This window comes from Nannobrachium achirus, assembly GCF_963921795.1.
Source record: "Nannobrachium achirus genome assembly, chromosome: 10".
NCBI classification, from domain to species: domain Eukaryota; kingdom Metazoa; phylum Chordata; class Actinopteri; order Myctophiformes; family Myctophidae; genus Nannobrachium; species Nannobrachium achirus.
This window is the reverse complement of record NC_137819.1, coordinates 58,508,719-58,528,646: the sequence shown is the minus strand read 5'-3', so window position 1 is coordinate 58,528,646 and position 19,928 is coordinate 58,508,719. Positions and strand designations below refer to the sequence as shown.

The following is a 19,928-nucleotide window of genomic DNA, read 5'->3' as shown; positions in this document are numbered from 1 at the left end:
TCAATAATCATAATTCACAGCTGTAGGGATGACATGTAAAGGTTTTCTCTCAATTCGGGCAGCATCTTTTGGTCAAACGTTTAGGTTGCCGTTCAACGCAATAAACAAACATTGGCTCAAGTCAAACAGAATCCTTTGTTGTGGCGCCCTTCGTGCGTTTGGGGCTGATCATAGTGAAATACATAGAGATGTGACAGCGTGTCAACATACCGACCCCTGCGGTCTCTTTGTCAAGATAGGTTGACAAAAACAATGACCCGATTATGATTTCATATTTGACAAAAATACATTTAAATTAAGAAATGACGAAACGATATAGGCAAAAAAATATGTGAATATTGTAATTTCCCCTCTTGTCTTTCCTGGCTTTATTTTGCCACAAAAAAACAAAAAAATACCCCATAAATGTGTGTGTGAATAATATTAGAACAAGTGAATACGACCTTACCTCCTATAGCAACGCAACTAACAAATCCAGCGACGGTCCTTTATCCGGCATGAGCGTGTTTGTCTTGATTTTTCCTCTTGTTTTTTTTCTGCTCTTTGTTGACACAGCCTTGTCCTCCGTTACGACTGTTCACAGACAACCAGCCCACATGAAATAAATAAATCTCGAAATAGAAAAAACAAATGTCGCCGGATTTTAAAAAGGGCGTTGAGTGTTATAATTTGAATTCCTCACAATAGATCGGATATAACGGGGCTGTCGCTCGCTCCCGGTTTGCTTCTTCTCTCTCTCCCTCCCTCCCTCTCTCTGTCTGCGTGTGTGAGTGTGTATGTCTGTGTGTGTGTGTGTGTGTGTGTGTGTGTGTGTGTGTGTGTGTGTGTGTGTGTGTGTGTGTGTGTGTGTGTGTGTGTGAGTGTGTGCGAGTGTGTGCGTGTGTGTGGGTAGCTACTCCTCCTTTGACGTCGTAAGCCGGTGTCTCCCTCCCCTGTCGATCTCAGTTCCATCCCTCCCTTGGGTTGTACAAGCCGTGATGTCCAACGGCGGGGACCGTCGCTAAAGGACCCCAACACAGGCTCAAAGGGTGACAACATAAAATAATCACGACGTTTGTAAAAAAAAAATAATACAAATAAAATACATATAGATTTATTATGATAATGAATAGTTATTATGTCTTACCCTAAACTCGCACATCAAATGAGCATGAGCTAGAATTCAAAGATAGGCCTACATCATCTTTGACTTTTTAAATTATTCTAATCTAGGGGCATTAGGGAATTAAATGGTATTAATGCTCCATGCAAAAGAGAAAGGGTAGTAGAGTATATAATATAACATAACAGTATCCTATATGAAATTATATATAGCCTGTTGTAGCAAAGAAAAATAAATGAATATAAATGTGTAGCAGGGCAACAGATGTTAGCCTTCGCGTATGATCCTGCTTTTATGCTTTCCACGTTGGGTCGTGCACAAGGCAGATGGTCCCTGACATGAAGGGATGCAAATCCATCTTTTGTTCTCGCAGGAGGAGCTGGCCGCGGTGCTGAAATGGGTAGACGTCGTGAGTCGTGACTGCCACGCTCGCAGCCTCATGAAAAACCATGCTTTCGGGGGGAAACAAAATATACGTGTCCTTTTTTCTTTTTTTTAACCCAGTTTGTTCACAAATGCGTAATCTTACGGGGCACACACACGCCCACAATATGAAATGAAATCCAAGCTGGACTCGGGCATGTAAACAATGAGCCCACATGACGGCACACACCCGACATGCGCAGACTTAAAAACTAGGGGATGATTCAGTCACGATTCGCTGCTGGGTCGGTGTGTGCATGTGTGTCTGTTATACACACACACGCACACGCACAATGAATAATATTACACACTCATTTCATCACTTGTGACAAATACACATTCCTGCAAAGGGCATGCATTTATATAATATACTAGTTTTAGACCTCAATCCCTGCTGTGTTTTTTTTTACCCATGCTGTACCCAAATGACTTCTAGGCTTTGCTTCGAATGGTGAGACCTTACCATCTGCCATTTGTCCCTAAATCCTCCTATCCGCCTTCGACCCTTCATCCCCAATCTACTCCAGTGGTCCCAAGGACTTAGTGATTCAAGCCTAATCTTACAAAGTGTACACTGAACTACTGTACATTAAAGTGACATGCCACAATTTAATTGTGACACGACACTTTAATGTACATAGTTCAGTACTCACAAAGGATTTCATATACTGCTAGATTTATATGGAACGAACTTGCTCTGCTATTGGTAGCCTATTATATTAATTATGTTACACATTGAACTCTCATAAGCACAGTATAGCACTGATTCATACTACGGTTAGATTAGATGTATTGATGATAGTGATTATGCTTCATAATCATGAATTAACCCATCTTTTTATTGTGTGCATCTTGGCTGCAATTTCAACAATGCATGAGAATACACAACCAATAACCACAAAGAGACCTGACACAAACTGTCAATATAGCATTAAGAAGAACACAAAAAAACAGTATTTTTTAAACATACAGCACTTTATTGCACATGAAATGAACACATTATACACATTCTATGAACCCATGATGTTTTCTGAAGCGGAAATTGACCCATTTAATGAATGCACCTCTGTTGTGAAAGAGAGACAGACAGAAAGGGAGAGAGAGGCATAGATCAATGTTCTATCATCTTGTCTGTACTTACACTGTCTGTCACTCATTCACTGGCCAGTCTCACTCATCCACTCCACTCTCCTGTGGCTCTTGTCAAGGTCTTCTGTCTGTTCAGTCCTGCACGCGCGCACACACACACACACACACACACACACACACACACACACACACACACACACACACACACACACACACACACACACACACACACACACACACACACACACACACACACACACACACACACACACACACACACACACACACACAGGCGTCACACCAAATTCTGGGCCCTGGGTACAAGGATTCACTGCGGGCCCCCCATGAATGTTAACTATTGAAAAATAGCAGATATACAAGCTCACAGCGCCGCGCTGCGAGCTTGTATATCTGCTATTTTTGAAAAATTGTGAAAATGTGTGCAAGAAACCCATGTTTCCATGTCAGTGATGCTCAAACCTTTTCATGTGAAGGACCCCCAAAATGATATAAATTTGGCCACGGACCCACATCTCAAAATATTTAGTTCCAGGGACCCCCCCTGAAGCAAAATTTGAGTTACAAATGTTCGCTTAAAAAATATATATTCAAAGACTTGCACACATTTTCACGACTTTTCAAAAAATAGCAGATCTACAAGCTCGCAGCGCGGCACTCGGTGCCGCGCTGTGAGCTTGTATATCTGCTATTTTTCAATAGCTAAAGTTACTAGGGCCCAGGAGGGGCCCTAGTAACTCAGTCCCACTTTCCTACCCCTTGTGACGCCCCTGCACACACACACACACACACACACACACACACACACACACACACACACACACACACACACACACACACACACACACACACACACACACACACACACACACACACACACACACACACACACACACACACACACACACACACACACACACACACACACACACACACACACACACACCAATCTCAACGTTTCTCAACAAACACTGTATCAGATGTGAAATCAAATGCTGCCCCGTTTTCCTGTAGAAAATGTCTCTATTTCTTAAATGGCAGAGTGGAAAGCGGAGCAGTAGAGCTCACAGGGTCGTTAGTTACCATGGGAGGACACAGTACTCCTCCTCTGTTCACATGATGCTCTCCATCTCTGGGAGACGCTCTTCTTCTTACAGCTCTCAGAAGAAGCTGCTGGCACCACATTAGAGAGACATCAAGGTGTAGCTCTGGAGTCCTACACAGGAGACAGGTGGTGGTGGTGGTGGGGAGTAGGAGTAGGAAGAGGAACGGGGGAGGAGAGATGATGAAATATATTGAGGTACATGAAGACAAGAGTTTTTTTTTTCTCTCCAAAACTTTGAATTTCCTATAAACATTGACATTTGAGGGAAAAAAGTCCCATCTCCTACATCAGTGGTTTTCAACCCTTTTCATATAAGGCCCATTATTCATTCAGCATTGGAGCCACCTGGACCACCCTTTGAGATTTAGCCTCTCAGACCCAAAACTGTTGATCAAAATAAAAAATAAAAAATCACACCCAATGTGAAGTGAGCGGTGGTCGTGCTTGCATAACATCTTCAGACTAGGATATAGGTCTAGGATGTAATTGGTGATGTAATACAGGCCACACACACACACTGCTATGGTAAAACGCTGAGGAAAAAGTGGCTACAGACTAGGATGTAATTGGTGATGTAATACAGGCCACACACACACACACACACACACACGGCAAAAGGATGAGGAAAAACACATTGCTATGGCAAAACGCTGAGGAAAAGTGGCTACACACACGCACAGCCACTCTATGGAGCGGTTTACCACCGCTCAAAAATCTACATTGTCTAATTGTGCAGACTTCTTGTAAATTACCCAAGCAATGGGAGTGTTTAACAATAATTTAACTCTTTGAGAGTAACATTTTACACCCCCCAAGAGTTAAAAAATCTATAAGGGTCCATTTGGTTACCAACTCTCCATCATTTAGCTGGGGACCACCTGGAACCGCCACAAGGACCACTGGTTGAAAACCACTGCACTGTCCTACATACACATGTTTAGGCCTACAACAGTAGGTCTATGTATTTGTAGCCTACTACTGTACATAGTGATATCTATCTACCATCTCTCTCTCATATGCCGGGCCTACATAGACACGCACGCGCGCGCGCGCATATATACACACACCACACACGTGGTAGCCTACTTAGTACTTGGCACGCGTGTACACACAGTACACACACTTCTTGGACAATGAACCTGACGACCAGTTCGTTTATATAATCTCTTGCTTTTTTCTACAGATGTGAATTGACGCCGGGGAATGAGCAAACACTCACAGCACGACAGCTGTAATTTACATTAAAAACCACGAACGCAAGAGTAGCATGCTGGTGCTATTACTAAATCTCCTGTGTCATATTATAAACGGGATGTTTAGCTTGTGTTTGAGCGACGAGCGAGTAGTGCAAGACAAGTTTTGTAGACGCTTTACTGACATCTGGTGTCGACTGGCTGAACTGAACGGCCCTGAGTTTCTATAACATTCACTTGCACATCCATTCCATTCCATTGTCAACTATCACCCCTGGTTACGCTAAACCACCATGCGTTTTGACGATCGAGCATAATCTAAACAGATTATATAGTAACGAGGAATTATGGGTATAACTTTCATCGTGCAGAACGGTGATAGTAATTTTTTGTTTTATTTAAGTTTCTAACAGGTGTGACGACTAGGTCAATTTCAATGATTGATTAGGGCCTATAGTCCTATCCTATACCAAATACATTTCAATAAGTAAGACTTGCCTTTGGGAAAAAGAAAACATGATTATGTAACAATTTCTTACTTTTTTTTAGGTCAGTTTAATTTTTAATGTTTCATAAAAATGTTCTATTTTATAAAATATATATATATAATTCCTTCCTAAATCTGCTACTGAACATTTTATATAACAGCTCCCCAAAGTGTAAAAGAAAGTAGGTTATGAAGCTGTTTAGTGTTATTCAACATACATTTTTAACATAATTGTCACACAAATCTTCTCTTAGTATTAGTATTAAATTATCCTAGTTTTGTCAAGTTCACCTATCCTGCTTGAATTTGTGAATGGTCAGGTTACTACTTTTACTCTGCATACAATTACTCTAGGCTATACAAACAGTAACATTACAGTAGTAACAGTTAATTTACTTTTTCCAAGGCCGCAACAATCTACTGAATAGATTAAAATCTACACCAAGATCCCATCTCCTTGAACCTTTTATACGATTGACAGAAATCTTATGTCATTTTCCATCAACAAGCTTAAAAATTAAATTTAAACCCTATAGGCGAGGTATGGGTTAGATCAATTCTGCCATAAGTATTTAATCAATGAAAAAGAAATCAATTGAACGATAATATTTCAAGTTGAGGCGGGCTAGTGCCTAAGATTTCACCAGGCTCTCATATAACCTTGCTTTAACTCATCTTTACTTCCTGTCAAAGTCAGAATTACTGTAGAGATCTACTGAGACTGCCTGTCAAACGACATTACTGGCTATTAAACCGAGACTCTGGAGAATATGGAGAATATGATTGCAATATAATGGGCATCCACCTCCAGCTGCTCTTTATACGAGCTGACTAACTCTACAGTGCATTTTAACAGATTTAAAATAATGAAAGTTGAACATTTGGCTCTGATTTGACCAAGGGTCACTGGTTTCTGAGAACGAGGGTAATCATTTAAGAAACCAACCCTTTGGGAGTCAAGCCAAATGAAGCTAAATATCAGTACAGCTTTTGTTAAATCAATCATGGTAGTAAATTGGTATGCTACGCTAGTGATGCAGCCTCAGAGATCACCACAAAGTTATTTACTTTTAACATTTGCATTAAAGGTTGGGAGACAAAGTGACATATTGCCATTCTCATTTATGTTAAACATAACTTCAGTCTTGAGAATTATATTTTGGTAGCACTGTTAAGAACCCTACAGGGAACAAAAAAAAATCTGATTCAACATTTGGTCTGTGAGATAACAGCTTCTAATGCTTATAAACCATATTAAATCCTTTTAGAGATTAGTACGTCTTTAAGTAGTCATTCTAAATGGCCTAATTAGCCCAATTTAAATTATTTTGTTATCTTTTGGCTACGTGGAGGACATCATTTTAGGGCATGCAAATTGAAAATGTTTTGTGTGGTGATGGATGATGGTTCCAGGCAGGAGTGTGGGCTCCATCACAGAGTAGAGGAAAAGCAAAGCAAAACACCAGGTTTCAAAATTAGGTTTTTATTACACAAAACAAGTAAAATTAATGTGAAGGCGAGAGTCTTCATCCAGTGCAGAAAATGGACCTCCTGTCTTCTGAGTCGATTTAAAAAGTCAGAAGAAAAAGCTCTCTCCAAGAAGGGACTTATTTGTCTCCCTTTAACTAGACTTGTGCTAGCATTTCTACAAACAACTAAACGAGACGTGAAACTCGTTGGCGAAGAAGGACTAACGCAGGGGGGCGAAGATAGCATAGTTTCACAAATATAACAATCGAAGTCAAAGAACAAAAAAAACGTGGAAAGAACATAAAACTCTATACACTGACATACTTCTCACGTCCTCAAAGTGTATTTTAACACGCTGTCTGTCGTTTTACCAAAAGCTATTGGATTACGATATGGAAGAGAGAGAGAGAGGAAGTGGGGGGGGCTACAACCTCGTACTGAAAAGCGAACAGCAAGAACATTGCATCTCCTACATTCATGTTGATCCCCTCCCATGAAATAAATATATACGCATTGAACTGAAAACTGCCGTCATCTTCTACTCCCAGCATAATCACGCATCTGCATGCACAAAGGCTCATCATGCACACGAGGCTACATGGAAGGGAGTCAGAATTCTAGATTCTAGATAAAGCAACGGTTTATATTAGAACTGAAAAAAAGGAAAGAAATAAAGTGAATTATATACTGTATATATGTATATTAAATATATATGTATGTATGTATATATCCACCTCTTATTTCCTTTTATCTCCGGTCTTCAAACTTCAGCTTGACAATCTTCTCAGAAGAGCTCCGTTTTCATTTACATCTGTGGCATTTTCTTTCTTCTTGGCTTCCTGTTTGCTGCTCTTCACAGGGACGTTGAAAACTCTTCTCCCGACCGCCCCATGATGACTCTCTCATGCAGAACTCACTGCTCTGAGCCCCGCGCTGACTTTGCTCTGAGCCCCGCGCTGACTTTGAGTCCAGCTGAAGTCTTTACCCCCCGTTCCATCATCTCCCCGTCATGTGAAGGCCAATTTACCAGTTGTAGAGAAAAAGTCTCACCCCTGCCACCGTGACGGAGGGACTTGTTTGAAGCGGGTGTGGCAAACTGGCCAAGTCAAAAACGTGGGGGCAAGTAGGGTCTTTTTTGGGGGAACATGGGGCCACCGGGTCCGGGTCCTCTCGGAGGACGCTTGCCCCGCAGCCGTGGCTCGGGCCCACGGAACGGCTGGAGGAGGGGTCGTATTGGTCCACGTGGCATCCCCCGAGGGTGAGGAGGGCGATGCGGAGGGTGAGGGGGGCGGTGAGGGGGCCACGGGCCGGGGTGGTGCATTTCAAGATGAGGCGGTGGCGGCATTCTCCCGTGAGCATAGAAGGGGGGAGAGGGGCTGCGTCTATGGTAAGGATCATCTGGAGGACCATAGTAAGGCTGGTCAAGGAGTCTGCGATGATCAGGGGGGAGCAGGACCTCGCCACCACGTCGAAGGTCGTCGTGGTAGCGTCTCAGATCTTCCTGGTACAGCAACTCATCTAAGTGAGGTTGGAAGGCGTCCGGGTGACCGTGAATGTCGTCAGGGTGACGGCGAACTTCGTCGGGGTGGCGGGGAATGTCATCGGGGCGGCAAGGAATTCCGTCAGGGTGACGTGGTATCTCATCAGGGTGACGTAAAATTCCGTCAGGGTGACGCGGTATCTCACCAGGGTGACGTAGAATTCCGTCAGGGTGACGCGGTATCTCATCGGGGTGACGTAGAATTCCGTCAGGGTGACGCAGAATCTCATCGGGGTGACGTAGAATTCCACCAGAGTGACGGAGAATCTCATCGGGGTGACGTAGAATTCCGTCAGGGTGACGCAGAATCTCATCAGGGTGACGTAGAATTCCGTCAGGGTGACGCAGAATGTCATCCGGGTGACGGTGGAGTCCGTCAGGGAGACGGCGAATGTCATCAGGGTGACCGGCGTGAATTCCGTCAGGGCGGAGGTGATTTCCGTCGGGGTAGCGGGGAACGTCTTCAACGCGATACGGGGGATTGTCTGTGTGGTACACCGACTTATGCTGATGGTCGTGGATCACCATCCTACCGATTACACTGTCCGTTCTAACCCCCGTGTCGTCCGTGATCTCTGGATTGGGCAACTTTTGTCCCTGTGGAGGAACCATCTCACCACCAGGCACGGCAGGCAGAGCCGGCTTCAAGCCATCTGGAGGAGGCGGCAACGTGGGGACAGGGGGGAACAAGCCAGAGGAGGGGACTGCTCCCTGCTGGGAGGCTGACCCCTGAGGTTCCAGAGTTTGGTCTGCATGGTAAGGGTATGGGTGTGATGCCTGATGTTCATGGCTTACTCCTGGGGTGGTGGCCACACTAGAGCCACTAGGGGGCAGGACACTTCCATCTGGGTATCCGTACCAACCTGTACCAACCTCCCTATTGAGAGGGGCTTGCTCCCCTGGTGTTGGGCCCGTCCCCTGTCCTGCAATCTGCTGGTAGCATTCAACAGGTGCTGCCGGTCCATGCTCCACCGCCACCTGGCTACCATATGGGTACGGTTGGTAGCCTTGCCCATTTTGAGCCGCCCCTGGCTGCGAGTGAACGTGTTTTTGTGGATTTGCGGAGTCCTGCCAGGCACTAGCCTGGTAGATTGGGGGAGACAACTTGCTGTCTGTTGTCTTAGCAGCGGTGTCCACGGCAGACGGCTGCTTGGTGCTGGACTCAAGCGCATCCACGACTGGCTTGTCCATGATCTCGTCTTGAGTAGGGGTGCCCCCGCCCTCATCCCTCACGGGGGTCCCGTCCCGGGTGTCTGTGCCAATTACCGGACTGCCTCCCAGGACGGGGTCGTCGGTGGCAAAGCCCAGGCTAAAGCTGAAACCGGGATTCCCATGGAGGAAGCTGTGGATTTTGGAATCCAGGCTCTGCGAAGGCGGTGAGGGCTCTGGTTCTAGTTCTGGTTCTGGTTCGGCCAGGAGATCCATGTCTCTGTGCAGAGCCGAGATCAGAGAAGAAGCTGCACTTGAGGTCAGGAGAGACGCTGCCTGGGGTGCCGGCGTCTGGGAGGCTGGCACACGGGGGGCTGGTACACGGGGGGCAGGCGCCTGGTGGACGGGCGCATGGGGGACAGGCGCTTGGTGGGCTGGTGCCTGCTGGGGGGCAGGCACGAGGGGTGTGGGTGCATGGGCGGGCAGAGCAGAAGCTGCACCTGAGGTCAGGAGAGGTGCTGCTTGGTGGACTGGTACCTGGGGGGCTGGCACATGGGGGACGGGCGGCTGGCGGGCTGGTGGTGCATGGGGGGCAGGTGCAAAGGGGGCCGGTGCTGGCTGGGCTGATGCCTGATGGGCGGGGGGCACCTGGGGGGATGGTGTCTGGGGGGCAGCTTCCTGGAGGGTCGCTCTCGGGGGACTGTGCCTCGCAGCGGAGATGGGTGGAGAGGGAACAGGCGTGGGGGAAGGGAGAGACAAGCCTCTGTTGGAGACCGTTGATGCAGGAGTAGAGGAGAGAGATGGAGGAGGCTTGCCTGTACTGGATGAGTCCGAAGACACAGTTGCAACTGAATTGGTAAGGAAGGAGGTGAGACCTGTGGGAACACGAAAGAATACAAGTTAACACCTAAATGTTTAATATGAAACTTAAGAAATGCATACAACAGTCATATCAGTCATTTCTGGGCAGATGGCAGAAAGCAGGCACCTCTTTTTAACAAAGACAAGGAGCATAACTATGAAAACGCTTTGAGTAAGAACAGAGACACAGGCTTTCTAGATTGTTTCCTTAGGATGGGCTGGTAAGGACTTGGCTTGTGATTGGCTGAGAATGGGGAAACGAATCGCTTATTTTTCTTCAGGTGATAAGTTCCATCAATCACAGCTTGCGAACTCCGATGACGTTTGTTTCATTTATGGTGACAATAGTTTAAGATGACGCCTCGCAGGAAAGCATTTTGAGTTTGTAAAGTTTAGCCTTGTTCACAAACTGCAGACATAATTTAGTAACTTATTACTGATAGTTCCAAGGCTAGACAGGGAGGCCACGCCATTATTAAAGGGATATTTCACTTTCAAAAAAGCTTTTGGTCATTTTATCGTCTAATCAGGCTTTTGTGAACACCCTGAACAGATTTTAAGTTGCTTCATTCAATATTTAGATATTTGATGTAAAGGTTATCAGGCCCTCCCCATACACACCCATTGTAACTTAAAACTCCATTTTAACCATGATAGATTCATTAAAAACACCCATTATTTTGTCTAGAGACGTTTTTTTTCGTTAACTTTTTTCATTTATTTCTAATAATTCTTTGGGAAAATGGAAAATCTTTTTTTTTTTTAAAGTATAAAAAACAAATGAAAAACGTTATTGAAAAAACACGGCCAGCCCACGCATTAGGAGGGTGTTATGAGTCACTAGAAATAATAATGGGTGTTTTTAATTAATCTATCATGGTTAAAATGGAGTTTGAAGTTACAATGGGTGTGTATGGGGAGGGGCACTGGATGGGGATGGCCTGATAACATTTACATCAAATATCTAAATACTGAATGAAGCAAATTAAAATCTGTCCAGGGTGCTAATTAGACGATAAAATGAACAAAAGTTTTTTTGAAAGTGAAATATCCCTTTAAGGCTGTCTTGCATTTTAAACTTTAAATGTAAATGTTCTTATTTGTTCATGTTGTTGTTAGAATGCAACAACCTCTTCAAGTTAAATTCCTTGCACATGCAACATACTAACATACAAAATAAAGAATACAGATTTAACCACATTCAACCTGGCGTCCCTATTTTTGGGCATATCATTTTAGGATAACATTCTTTTTTTTTTTTTAATGGCACATCTATTAAATCTGTTAAAAGAGTAAATGTAAATGTTCTTCATATAATATCATCATCATCATCATCATTTATTTAGCTCTCGACCATGATCACATGGTATGGATCACAGCACATATTATATACATAAATAGTATACAAAACATAACAAACATTACAATAGCATTCAAACAGACGTAGCAGAAAAGCAGGCATGATACATTATTTGAACAAGGGCAAGGTGTTCTTTAGGAAAGCTCCCAATTTACATATAACTTTTGCCTTGTCGGCTTGTAGTAATAAAATCAATTTCCACATAGATGGATGGGTTGTATAGTACTTTGGCAAGTATTTTTGTCTGAGATTCACAATAGTAAGGTTCTTACACTCAAACAGTACATGGTACTCATCCCCAACTCTGTTGTCATTGCTGTCATTGCATAGGTTACAAAATCTCTGGCTTCTTTCCAACCCTTTATATCTGCCAGTAACCTTTGGAATTCTTGTGTTATTTACTCTGAAATTACAGATTGCCCTTCTATAATTAAGGTTTTCACACAGTAAGTATTTTTCTAGTTTAAACTCCACATAAATGTCACATGATGTCATACTGCTAAGTTCACTTTTCCAATTTTGCAAATTCCAATCTAAGACAGAGATAACCAGTGTAAACATCTCACCCTGTACTCCACCGCCTTGACCGTGGGCTTTGGCCAGAGCACTGAGGAGGTCCCCAGGAGTCATGTCCACCTTGGACAGCATGCTGACTAGAGAGCGTGCGTCCTTGGGCAGGCCTGAGGCGGAGGGAGGCAACGTTGTGGTTTGTGCTGACAAGGAGCTGGAGCCAGGACCTGGAGGTGGCGTCTCAACAGGGGCTCCTAGAGAAGACAGAGATAAAAAACGTTTATACCGGACATCTGAGCAAGGAGTCTCAGCCGGGCCGTAATTTACCGTACTGGGTCATTAAAAACAAAATAAAAGATTTTTATCCGAAAATCGATCGATCGTCTAACCTTCCCTAGTCACCGCTCGTCCATCGATAGTGCATGGCTCCTCTGACATGAAGCGGAAGTGACGTCAGGTCCTTTCACTGCTAAAGCTTCCCAGCTCTCATCCATTTATGGTTTAGACGTTAACGTTAGCATAGCTGGAGTGCTAGGGGCTAAGCTAGCGAAAATGTTCACATTGACTGTAGAGTCAGACTTGGATTATTTGCGCCCACATTTACGTTAACGGATCGCGCACGCGAAACGCACGGGGAGAAGATGCCTCGGCCAAAACCTCCACTCTATGCCAATGCAGATTGAGGAATTTCACTGCTGATCGTGGTGAGATTTCAACGGGGAATCGTGAAGGGGGTGGGGGGATGGAGAATACATGATATTGCGCTGATGGATCTTGTAAAATGAATGCTGTTCAGATCATAATATAATAATAGAAATGTCACGGCTAATCTACCAACAAGCCATTCTATTTCGGCTGGCGAAGTGTTAATAGAGGTATTTCTTCAAATACATTGTCACTCACCTGACAACACATTGTCACTCACCTGTATTCTTCAAGGCCGAGGTCAAACTGCTGATGAGGGAATTCATTTTATTCAGGTCAATGCTGGACAGGCCAGGAGCAGAAGCAGGAGCAGCAGCAGGAGGAAATGATGAAGAAGTTGTTGCATTCGTGACAGGAGGAGGTGCCTCTGATGCCAACGACGGCCGAGTGTCTGCAGGCAGTACAGGGAGCGGATTTGACACCACTTCGGAGGAAGGGCTTTTAACAGGCTGCTCCTCAACTACAGGTGAGAAATTGACAGGGAGAGAAAACATGTAGAAACATTTGAGTAATTTTATATATTTACTAATGGACAAAGCATGTAGGGCTGTCACGATTATGACATTTTACATGACGATTAATTGTCACTCAAATAATTGCGATTAACGATTGAATTGTGTTTTCGTCGTTGACAATTACATTTCTGGCTTTTAGGCTTTGAAGTTGCACATGGTAGATAATATGACACATAACCTAAATATACAAAGAAATTACTGACATATTTCACAACTTTATACTTAAAAAAAGAACATTGAGAGTGGAAATAGCCGATCTACAAGCTCGCATCGCGACGCGTTGTGAGCTTGTAGATCTGCTATTGTAGATCTGCTTGTAGATCTGCTAATTGCGATTACCTCAAATAATTGTGATTAGACGATTATGTAATGATTGTGACAGCCCTAAAAGCATGTGTAATACAATAAAAAACGGACAACATGCCAGAGATACAAAAGTAATCTACTGTGCGGTTATTGCACATGACAAATACACCATTAGTCATTCACAGCTGTTGCGCAACGGCACGATCGATTTCAGTAATTACCATGGCAGCAAGGACTCGCTGTTACATTGTCTCAACAAAATGTTCTTATTATCAGCCACTATGGCAACCATTCTCCCGGCATTTGTACAGCGTGAACAGTGGTTCTCACAGTGGGGTCCTAGAGCGGTGGTTCTCAACCTGTGGGTCGGGACCCCCAGGGCAGGTCCCCCAAATGATTTTGGGGGGTTCCCCAGATGATTAACTTAATGTGAAACGTTGTTTTCTCTCTCAACAGTAAACAAACCAATATTAAGTTGATAGACTATTAGAGACTGCACATTTCTAGGTAGTGACAATTTAAGGACTTTTTAATACCTCTAAAATGACAAATTAAAGAGGCAGAAATTGTGAAAATAGACGATCTACATGCTCACAAGTTGTGATTATTTTGGGGGTCGCGGCCTGAAAAGGTTGAGAACCAATGTTCTAGAAGGAGTTCCAGGGGGTCCCCAGCGAAATGTGTTAATACTGCATGAATATCAATTTAACCACTTTTAACCCTATATACTAGGGGTGTAACGATACATTTTAATAGCGATTCGATACATATCACGATACATGGTTGACGATACGATACATGGACGATATTGGTTAATTCATGGTGATACGATACGATTCGATTCAATGATTTAAAATCGATATAGTAACTATTTAGCAAAGAAATTAAATCTGTGTGAAAGGTGTGGATAGTGCAGGTTTTTAAGGGAAACATGTATTATTATGGATATAAATAAGTAAACACAGTGATTATCTGCCAAATACATGGACATTGTATATTGACAAACCTGCAGTTTGACATGAACCCAGAGATAACACACATTTATCGATAGACCAGTGTAGCTATATGGAAAGGAAAAGTAATTAAACCCCTCCCTTTAATTTTTTCTTCTTAAAAATGCTAAATACAATGCACAAGTAGGTAGTATCGATACAATCGATTCTTTGCACTGCCGATTCGATACGATACAAAATAAAACGATTCGATTCGATTTTAGCTGTTTTCATTTCGATATACTTCGATTTTTTAAGTTAAAAACGATATTTCGATACAGTTACTATATCGTTACACCCCTACTATATACACATTACAACAAGCTCATAATAGATCGTATCAGCGCATTTTGAGGTCTTGTAGATTATCATTTAAAAAATATCTTGCACATTTTAAATACATGTGTGACATTTTAACAACACAAATCTTGTATGGGAATCCACAGCCATATACAACTTGGAGGTTTCTAAATACAGTATGTTCTTTGATTTTCATACGTACTAAAATGAATGGAAACCAAAGGCTTACTGGAGTAGAACATTTTAAAAATCTAAAACTATGATATGGTTTGGACAATTGCATGCAGTAATGTAAAGTAAGGCATTAACGAAAAAGTCAACAAGTCGACTGAGTCGACTTTATTACACAAGTCGACTCCCAACAGAGAAAGTCAAAAGTCGAAGTTGAAAAAAAAAAATTACATTTGGTTCTATTGTGAAAATAGCAGATCTACATGCTCACAACGCCTCGCATCGAGCATGTAGATCGGCTATTTTCACAATTTCTGCCTCTCTATAATTGACAAATTGGACAATGTTTAATTTGGCATTTTAGAGGTATTAAAAAGTCCTTAAATTGTCACTTTAGAAAAGTGAAGATACCCTCTATACACTTAAACTTTGTTGGTTTGTTTACAGTTGAGTGAGAAAACAATGTTGCACATTAAGTTAATCATCTGGGGACCCCCCAAAATAATTGGGGAGTTGTGTGTGATGTGATGACATCATCAAACGATAAAGTCAACTTCAACTCAACTTTTTACTGAGTCGAGTCGACTTGCAAAAATCACAAGTCGTTAATGCCATAATGTAAAGTATAAATTAGTTGTAGTTAATGGTCTAAAACATACGCTGATATGCTCCTTTAACCAAAAAAATAATAACTTTTTTACTTGGTAGCACTGGTGCTACCAGTTTAAAATGTTAGGAGCACCAGAAAGAATTTAGGAGCACCCACCAAAATGGAAGGAGCACCAATATGTTATCTGCGTTCTTAAATGAATAAAATATAACATGGAATGGTGAAAGGAGCCACCTCTGGGGCTTTATGCAATCATCCGGGTCCCGAATTTAAACTGTATAGTCCCTCATCCATCCATGTCGGTCAGAGACCCACTGATGGAGGTATAAAACATCTCCAGATGAGACCCTTCCATCGATTCTAGGGCTGCAAATTATTGATTAATTCATTAATTGATAGTTGATAACATTATCGATCGATTAGCGATTAACTGATAAGCGGCGTTTTTTTAGGACCAAGTGACCAAACATAAGAGGAGATTCTTACGGCTCTAGCAGTGATTCCCATTTTTTATTTTCAAGGACCCGCAATTTGACATGAATTAGGCTACTGGCCCGCATTTACGTATATATATTTATATTGCTGGGACCCCAATTGATATTATAAAATCAAGTGGACAAATGGAATGAGTCCATTTTGTTCAGAGTTACAGACCTACAGTATATAAGGGTCCATTTGGTTCCTAGCTATCATTCAGCTGGGGACCCCCTGTAACCCCCCCCAAGGACCCCTGGGGGTCCCAGGACCCCACTTTGAGAACCACTGTAACACACTGTGTGTGCGTCTAACTGTAAACACAAGAGCATCCAACTGATTTACTTCTGACCAGGCAAACATTTCTCCTATCACTTTCCTATAACTCTGTTGCCTGATGAAAGCTGAAGGGAGACTTTTATTCCACATTAACCGGGGAAATCCGTTCCATATAAATGGTAAATGGTAAATGGTGCATTTATATAGCGCTTTTATCCAAGGCGCTTTACATAGATTGTGCATTACATTCACCCATTCACGCACACATTCATACACCGGTGGCAGAGGAAACCATGCAAGGCACCAACCTGCTCACCGGGAGCAACTAGGGGTTCAGAGCATTCATGTTGTTAGCTTTGGCATGCTCTCTAGCATTAAGTAGAATTGCCAAATAGCACTCAACTATTGTTGTCAACCAAACGGTCATGGAGGCTCTAACTTTTACCAATGCCCAATTCAAGCTACACAGCTGGAGAAAATTAACTTTTTCGCCGCCATTTAGGTTGTTTACAGTCTGCTCACAGCCATATAAGTAGCTTACCTTTGCGAATTTATAGAAAAATAGCCATAAATTATTTCCTATCGCGGTCTTGTGTAAAATAAAAGCTGCATCGCTCACGGAGCAGTGAGAAAATCCACAACAGAATGAGCGCAGCGATTAGGGAGCGAGAGGCTCCTCCCCCCCTGTTTGCATCAGTTTTCATACACAGAAATAGAGAAACGCCAAAAGACGAAACACCAAAACACCAAAGAAGTGATCCCGCCGCCATTATTGTTCATGTGCGCTCCAGATTTGAGACTAACGTTACGGGAGCTGCTGCTACTGTACACACCCCCGCCACCCCTCATCTGCTTACAGTGCTCAGACAGATAAAAGAACGCTCGTTATGGCGTGGCAGACATGTGAAACAAAGAATGAGCACTCGTTTAGCAGTAAAATAGTTAATTAACTCATCTACTGCTTATGACTAGTTTGACGAGTTATATTTATGGGTCCACTCTGCCTATGACGAGTATGACGTTTGAAAAAATTAAATACAAATAAAAGTTTCTTTTTTTTATTTTCTTTTTTGAAAAATTATTTTTGGACCCCATTAAATCTAGTAAACATGATTTCAATCGCGATTTTGCATGTTCCACCCCCATACAACTCCATCTTTCATACAGGGCAGCCATCTTTGTTTACATAACATGTAAAACATAATGGCTATTATCTCAAGAATGCCTGAACGGATTTCCAATCGGATTTTTTTTAAAGCTGTGAACAGCCTGCACAAACATGGTGTATGATCTGTGCATGGGCGTGCATGATATGTGCACTATAAATTACGCATTTCAGCAGCCACTGCCAGTGTCAGACAGTGAGAGGGGGAGAAGAGAGACAGGACTCAGGAGGAGGAGAGGTTGGGCTTTTAGCCTATGGAACACACACTGTGTGCGCGTCTCAGCGGGTCTCAACTCGTGGGAGAGATGGGAGACACACACACTATACCTGTAACTTTCACTAGGCGAAAACATTTAAAAAAATCAATAATCGATTAATTGTTAACATCCCTAATTGATTCCAATCACACATTCATCCGTTTTTTTGTTCATAGCCTTAATATGGATAGTATAATTCACATTCGTAGCTATAAAATAATTGCAATGTAAATATAACATGGTTTATGAGGTGTATGCCATTATAATACATTACGAGAGCCTACTCACTTCAAATGTGGACAATGCACACTGATCAGGTTTTCTGTGTTGGCATATACATTTCTTAAGAATATTTACAACCATTTTGAAACTCATTTGTCCCAATAGAGTAACTTTCCATGCTCATACACACCCCTGCACACATGCTCATACACACCCCTGCACACACGCACACACACACACAGTTTACTCCTCTCCATGCCGTGATGCAACCAACTGGATTGTTTCTCAACTTACAGATACTTCTAATAAAGTAGGCTGCTTTCTGACAAGCGGCACATAAAAGCGATGGAATGTCTGAGATCAGCGATGCCCCAGCATCGCTCCGTTGTAATAAGCAAACTAACACGCTACATGATATTAGATTAACATCTAGAGCCACTGCAGCTCAGAGGGAGCGGCTATACGGCACGTTTGTTTTCTCCGGTGGCAGGGAGCGCTCGTTTTGGTCCACTCGACCGGCCGTTTTGGTCGCATCACAGCAATAATTTGTAGTCGCACAGGTGCTCCCAGTTATACATTTAGGTTGCACAGATTACATTTTAGGCGCATTTGTAACCAAAATTTTCGCAATTTCCAGCCCTTGCTTCAACAACTTACCAATGATCCCACCGCTTTCCATCTCATCTTCAGACAACTCCATGTCCTCCACCTCTATGTTGTCGCTCTCTCCGACCGTGAAGGTGTTTTTGGGGGACCCTCCGGGTGTGGACAGGGGGCTGGGAGCCGGAGGCTCGGCCTCGTCGTCCATTGCGGAATCGTCCATAGCGGAGCCATCTAGATCGGGGTCTGGGTTGGATGTCACCAGGCCACGGAAGGGGGACTCGGAGCCTGTGGGAGATGGTGCGTCCGCTGATGGTGAGGGGATGGGAGACTCATCCATGTCTGGTAACTCGTTCTTCAGGATGTCCAGCTTCCTCTTCAGGTGGGAGACCCGGTTGGCGAAGGTTTGGTACGCCTTGAGAGGTGAGAGAGCGAACAACAAATGAATAAACCGACACAGAAACAACCTGTTGCAAACCTAGGTCACTGTCAATTTTATTTTAATACATGTAATGTACAAAAAAATAATGAGGCGCAGTGGTAAAAGTCCCTGCCCACCACCACGGATGTTGTGGATTCAACTCTACCATGGTGCATCCGGCTTGGTCTACACCAGGGTTCCCCAATAGGCGGCCCGCGGGCCGGTCTACTGTCTGGCCCTCACCAACCCCAGTAATAATGGTGGTATAAGAGCAGCAACAACACTAGTATATCGTCGTTGTCGTGTGGAAATCTCGTATCTCCAAATTTGAGCGTTCTTTCGCAAATCATACAAGGCCGTCGCACAAAAGTAGTGAAAACAGCAGATCTACATGCACACAACGCCTCGCAGTGCGAGGCGTTGTGTGCTTGTAGATCGGCTGTTTTCACTAGCTTAAATCATTTTTAAAATGATAAATGCAAAACGAGCAGTTTTGGACATACTGTAGAAGATTTTCAACAGACAACGACGATATCTGAATTGTCGCAGTCGATGGAGTAGTGGGAACGCCACCGTCGCACCCTGCAATGTTGTGGCCCTCGGC

At 43.3% G+C, this 19,928-nt stretch overlaps 1 protein-coding gene across 3 annotated transcripts in view; it reads right to left on the bottom strand.

The window, feature by feature from the left end:
* Nucleotides 1-2,688: 2,688 nt before the first annotated feature.
* The window catches only part of rprd2a (regulation of nuclear pre-mRNA domain containing 2a), a 42,332-nt gene continuing 25,092 nt past the window's right edge, over nt 2,689-19,928 (bottom strand). Inside the window, exons 7-12 of one of the 3 annotated variants that reach the window (XR_013962434.1) lie at nt 18,961-19,318; nt 13,233-13,472; nt 12,364-12,561; nt 7,622-10,451; nt 3,716-3,848; nt 2,689-2,752 (exon numbers count right to left, since the gene is read on the bottom strand). Coding sequence is in view for 1 of the 3 variants with exons in the window: in XM_080735207.1 (XP_080591333.1) it covers nt 7,993-10,451; nt 12,364-12,561; nt 13,233-13,472; nt 18,961-19,318 (3,255 nt within the window). In the remaining 2 variants the exon portion in view is untranslated. Of the gene's footprint in view, nt 2,753-3,715; nt 3,849-6,938; nt 10,452-12,363; nt 12,562-13,232; nt 13,473-18,960; nt 19,319-19,928 lie in introns of those variants that run through there. The other 2 variants (XR_013962435.1, XM_080735207.1) reach the window with 2 other exon arrangements.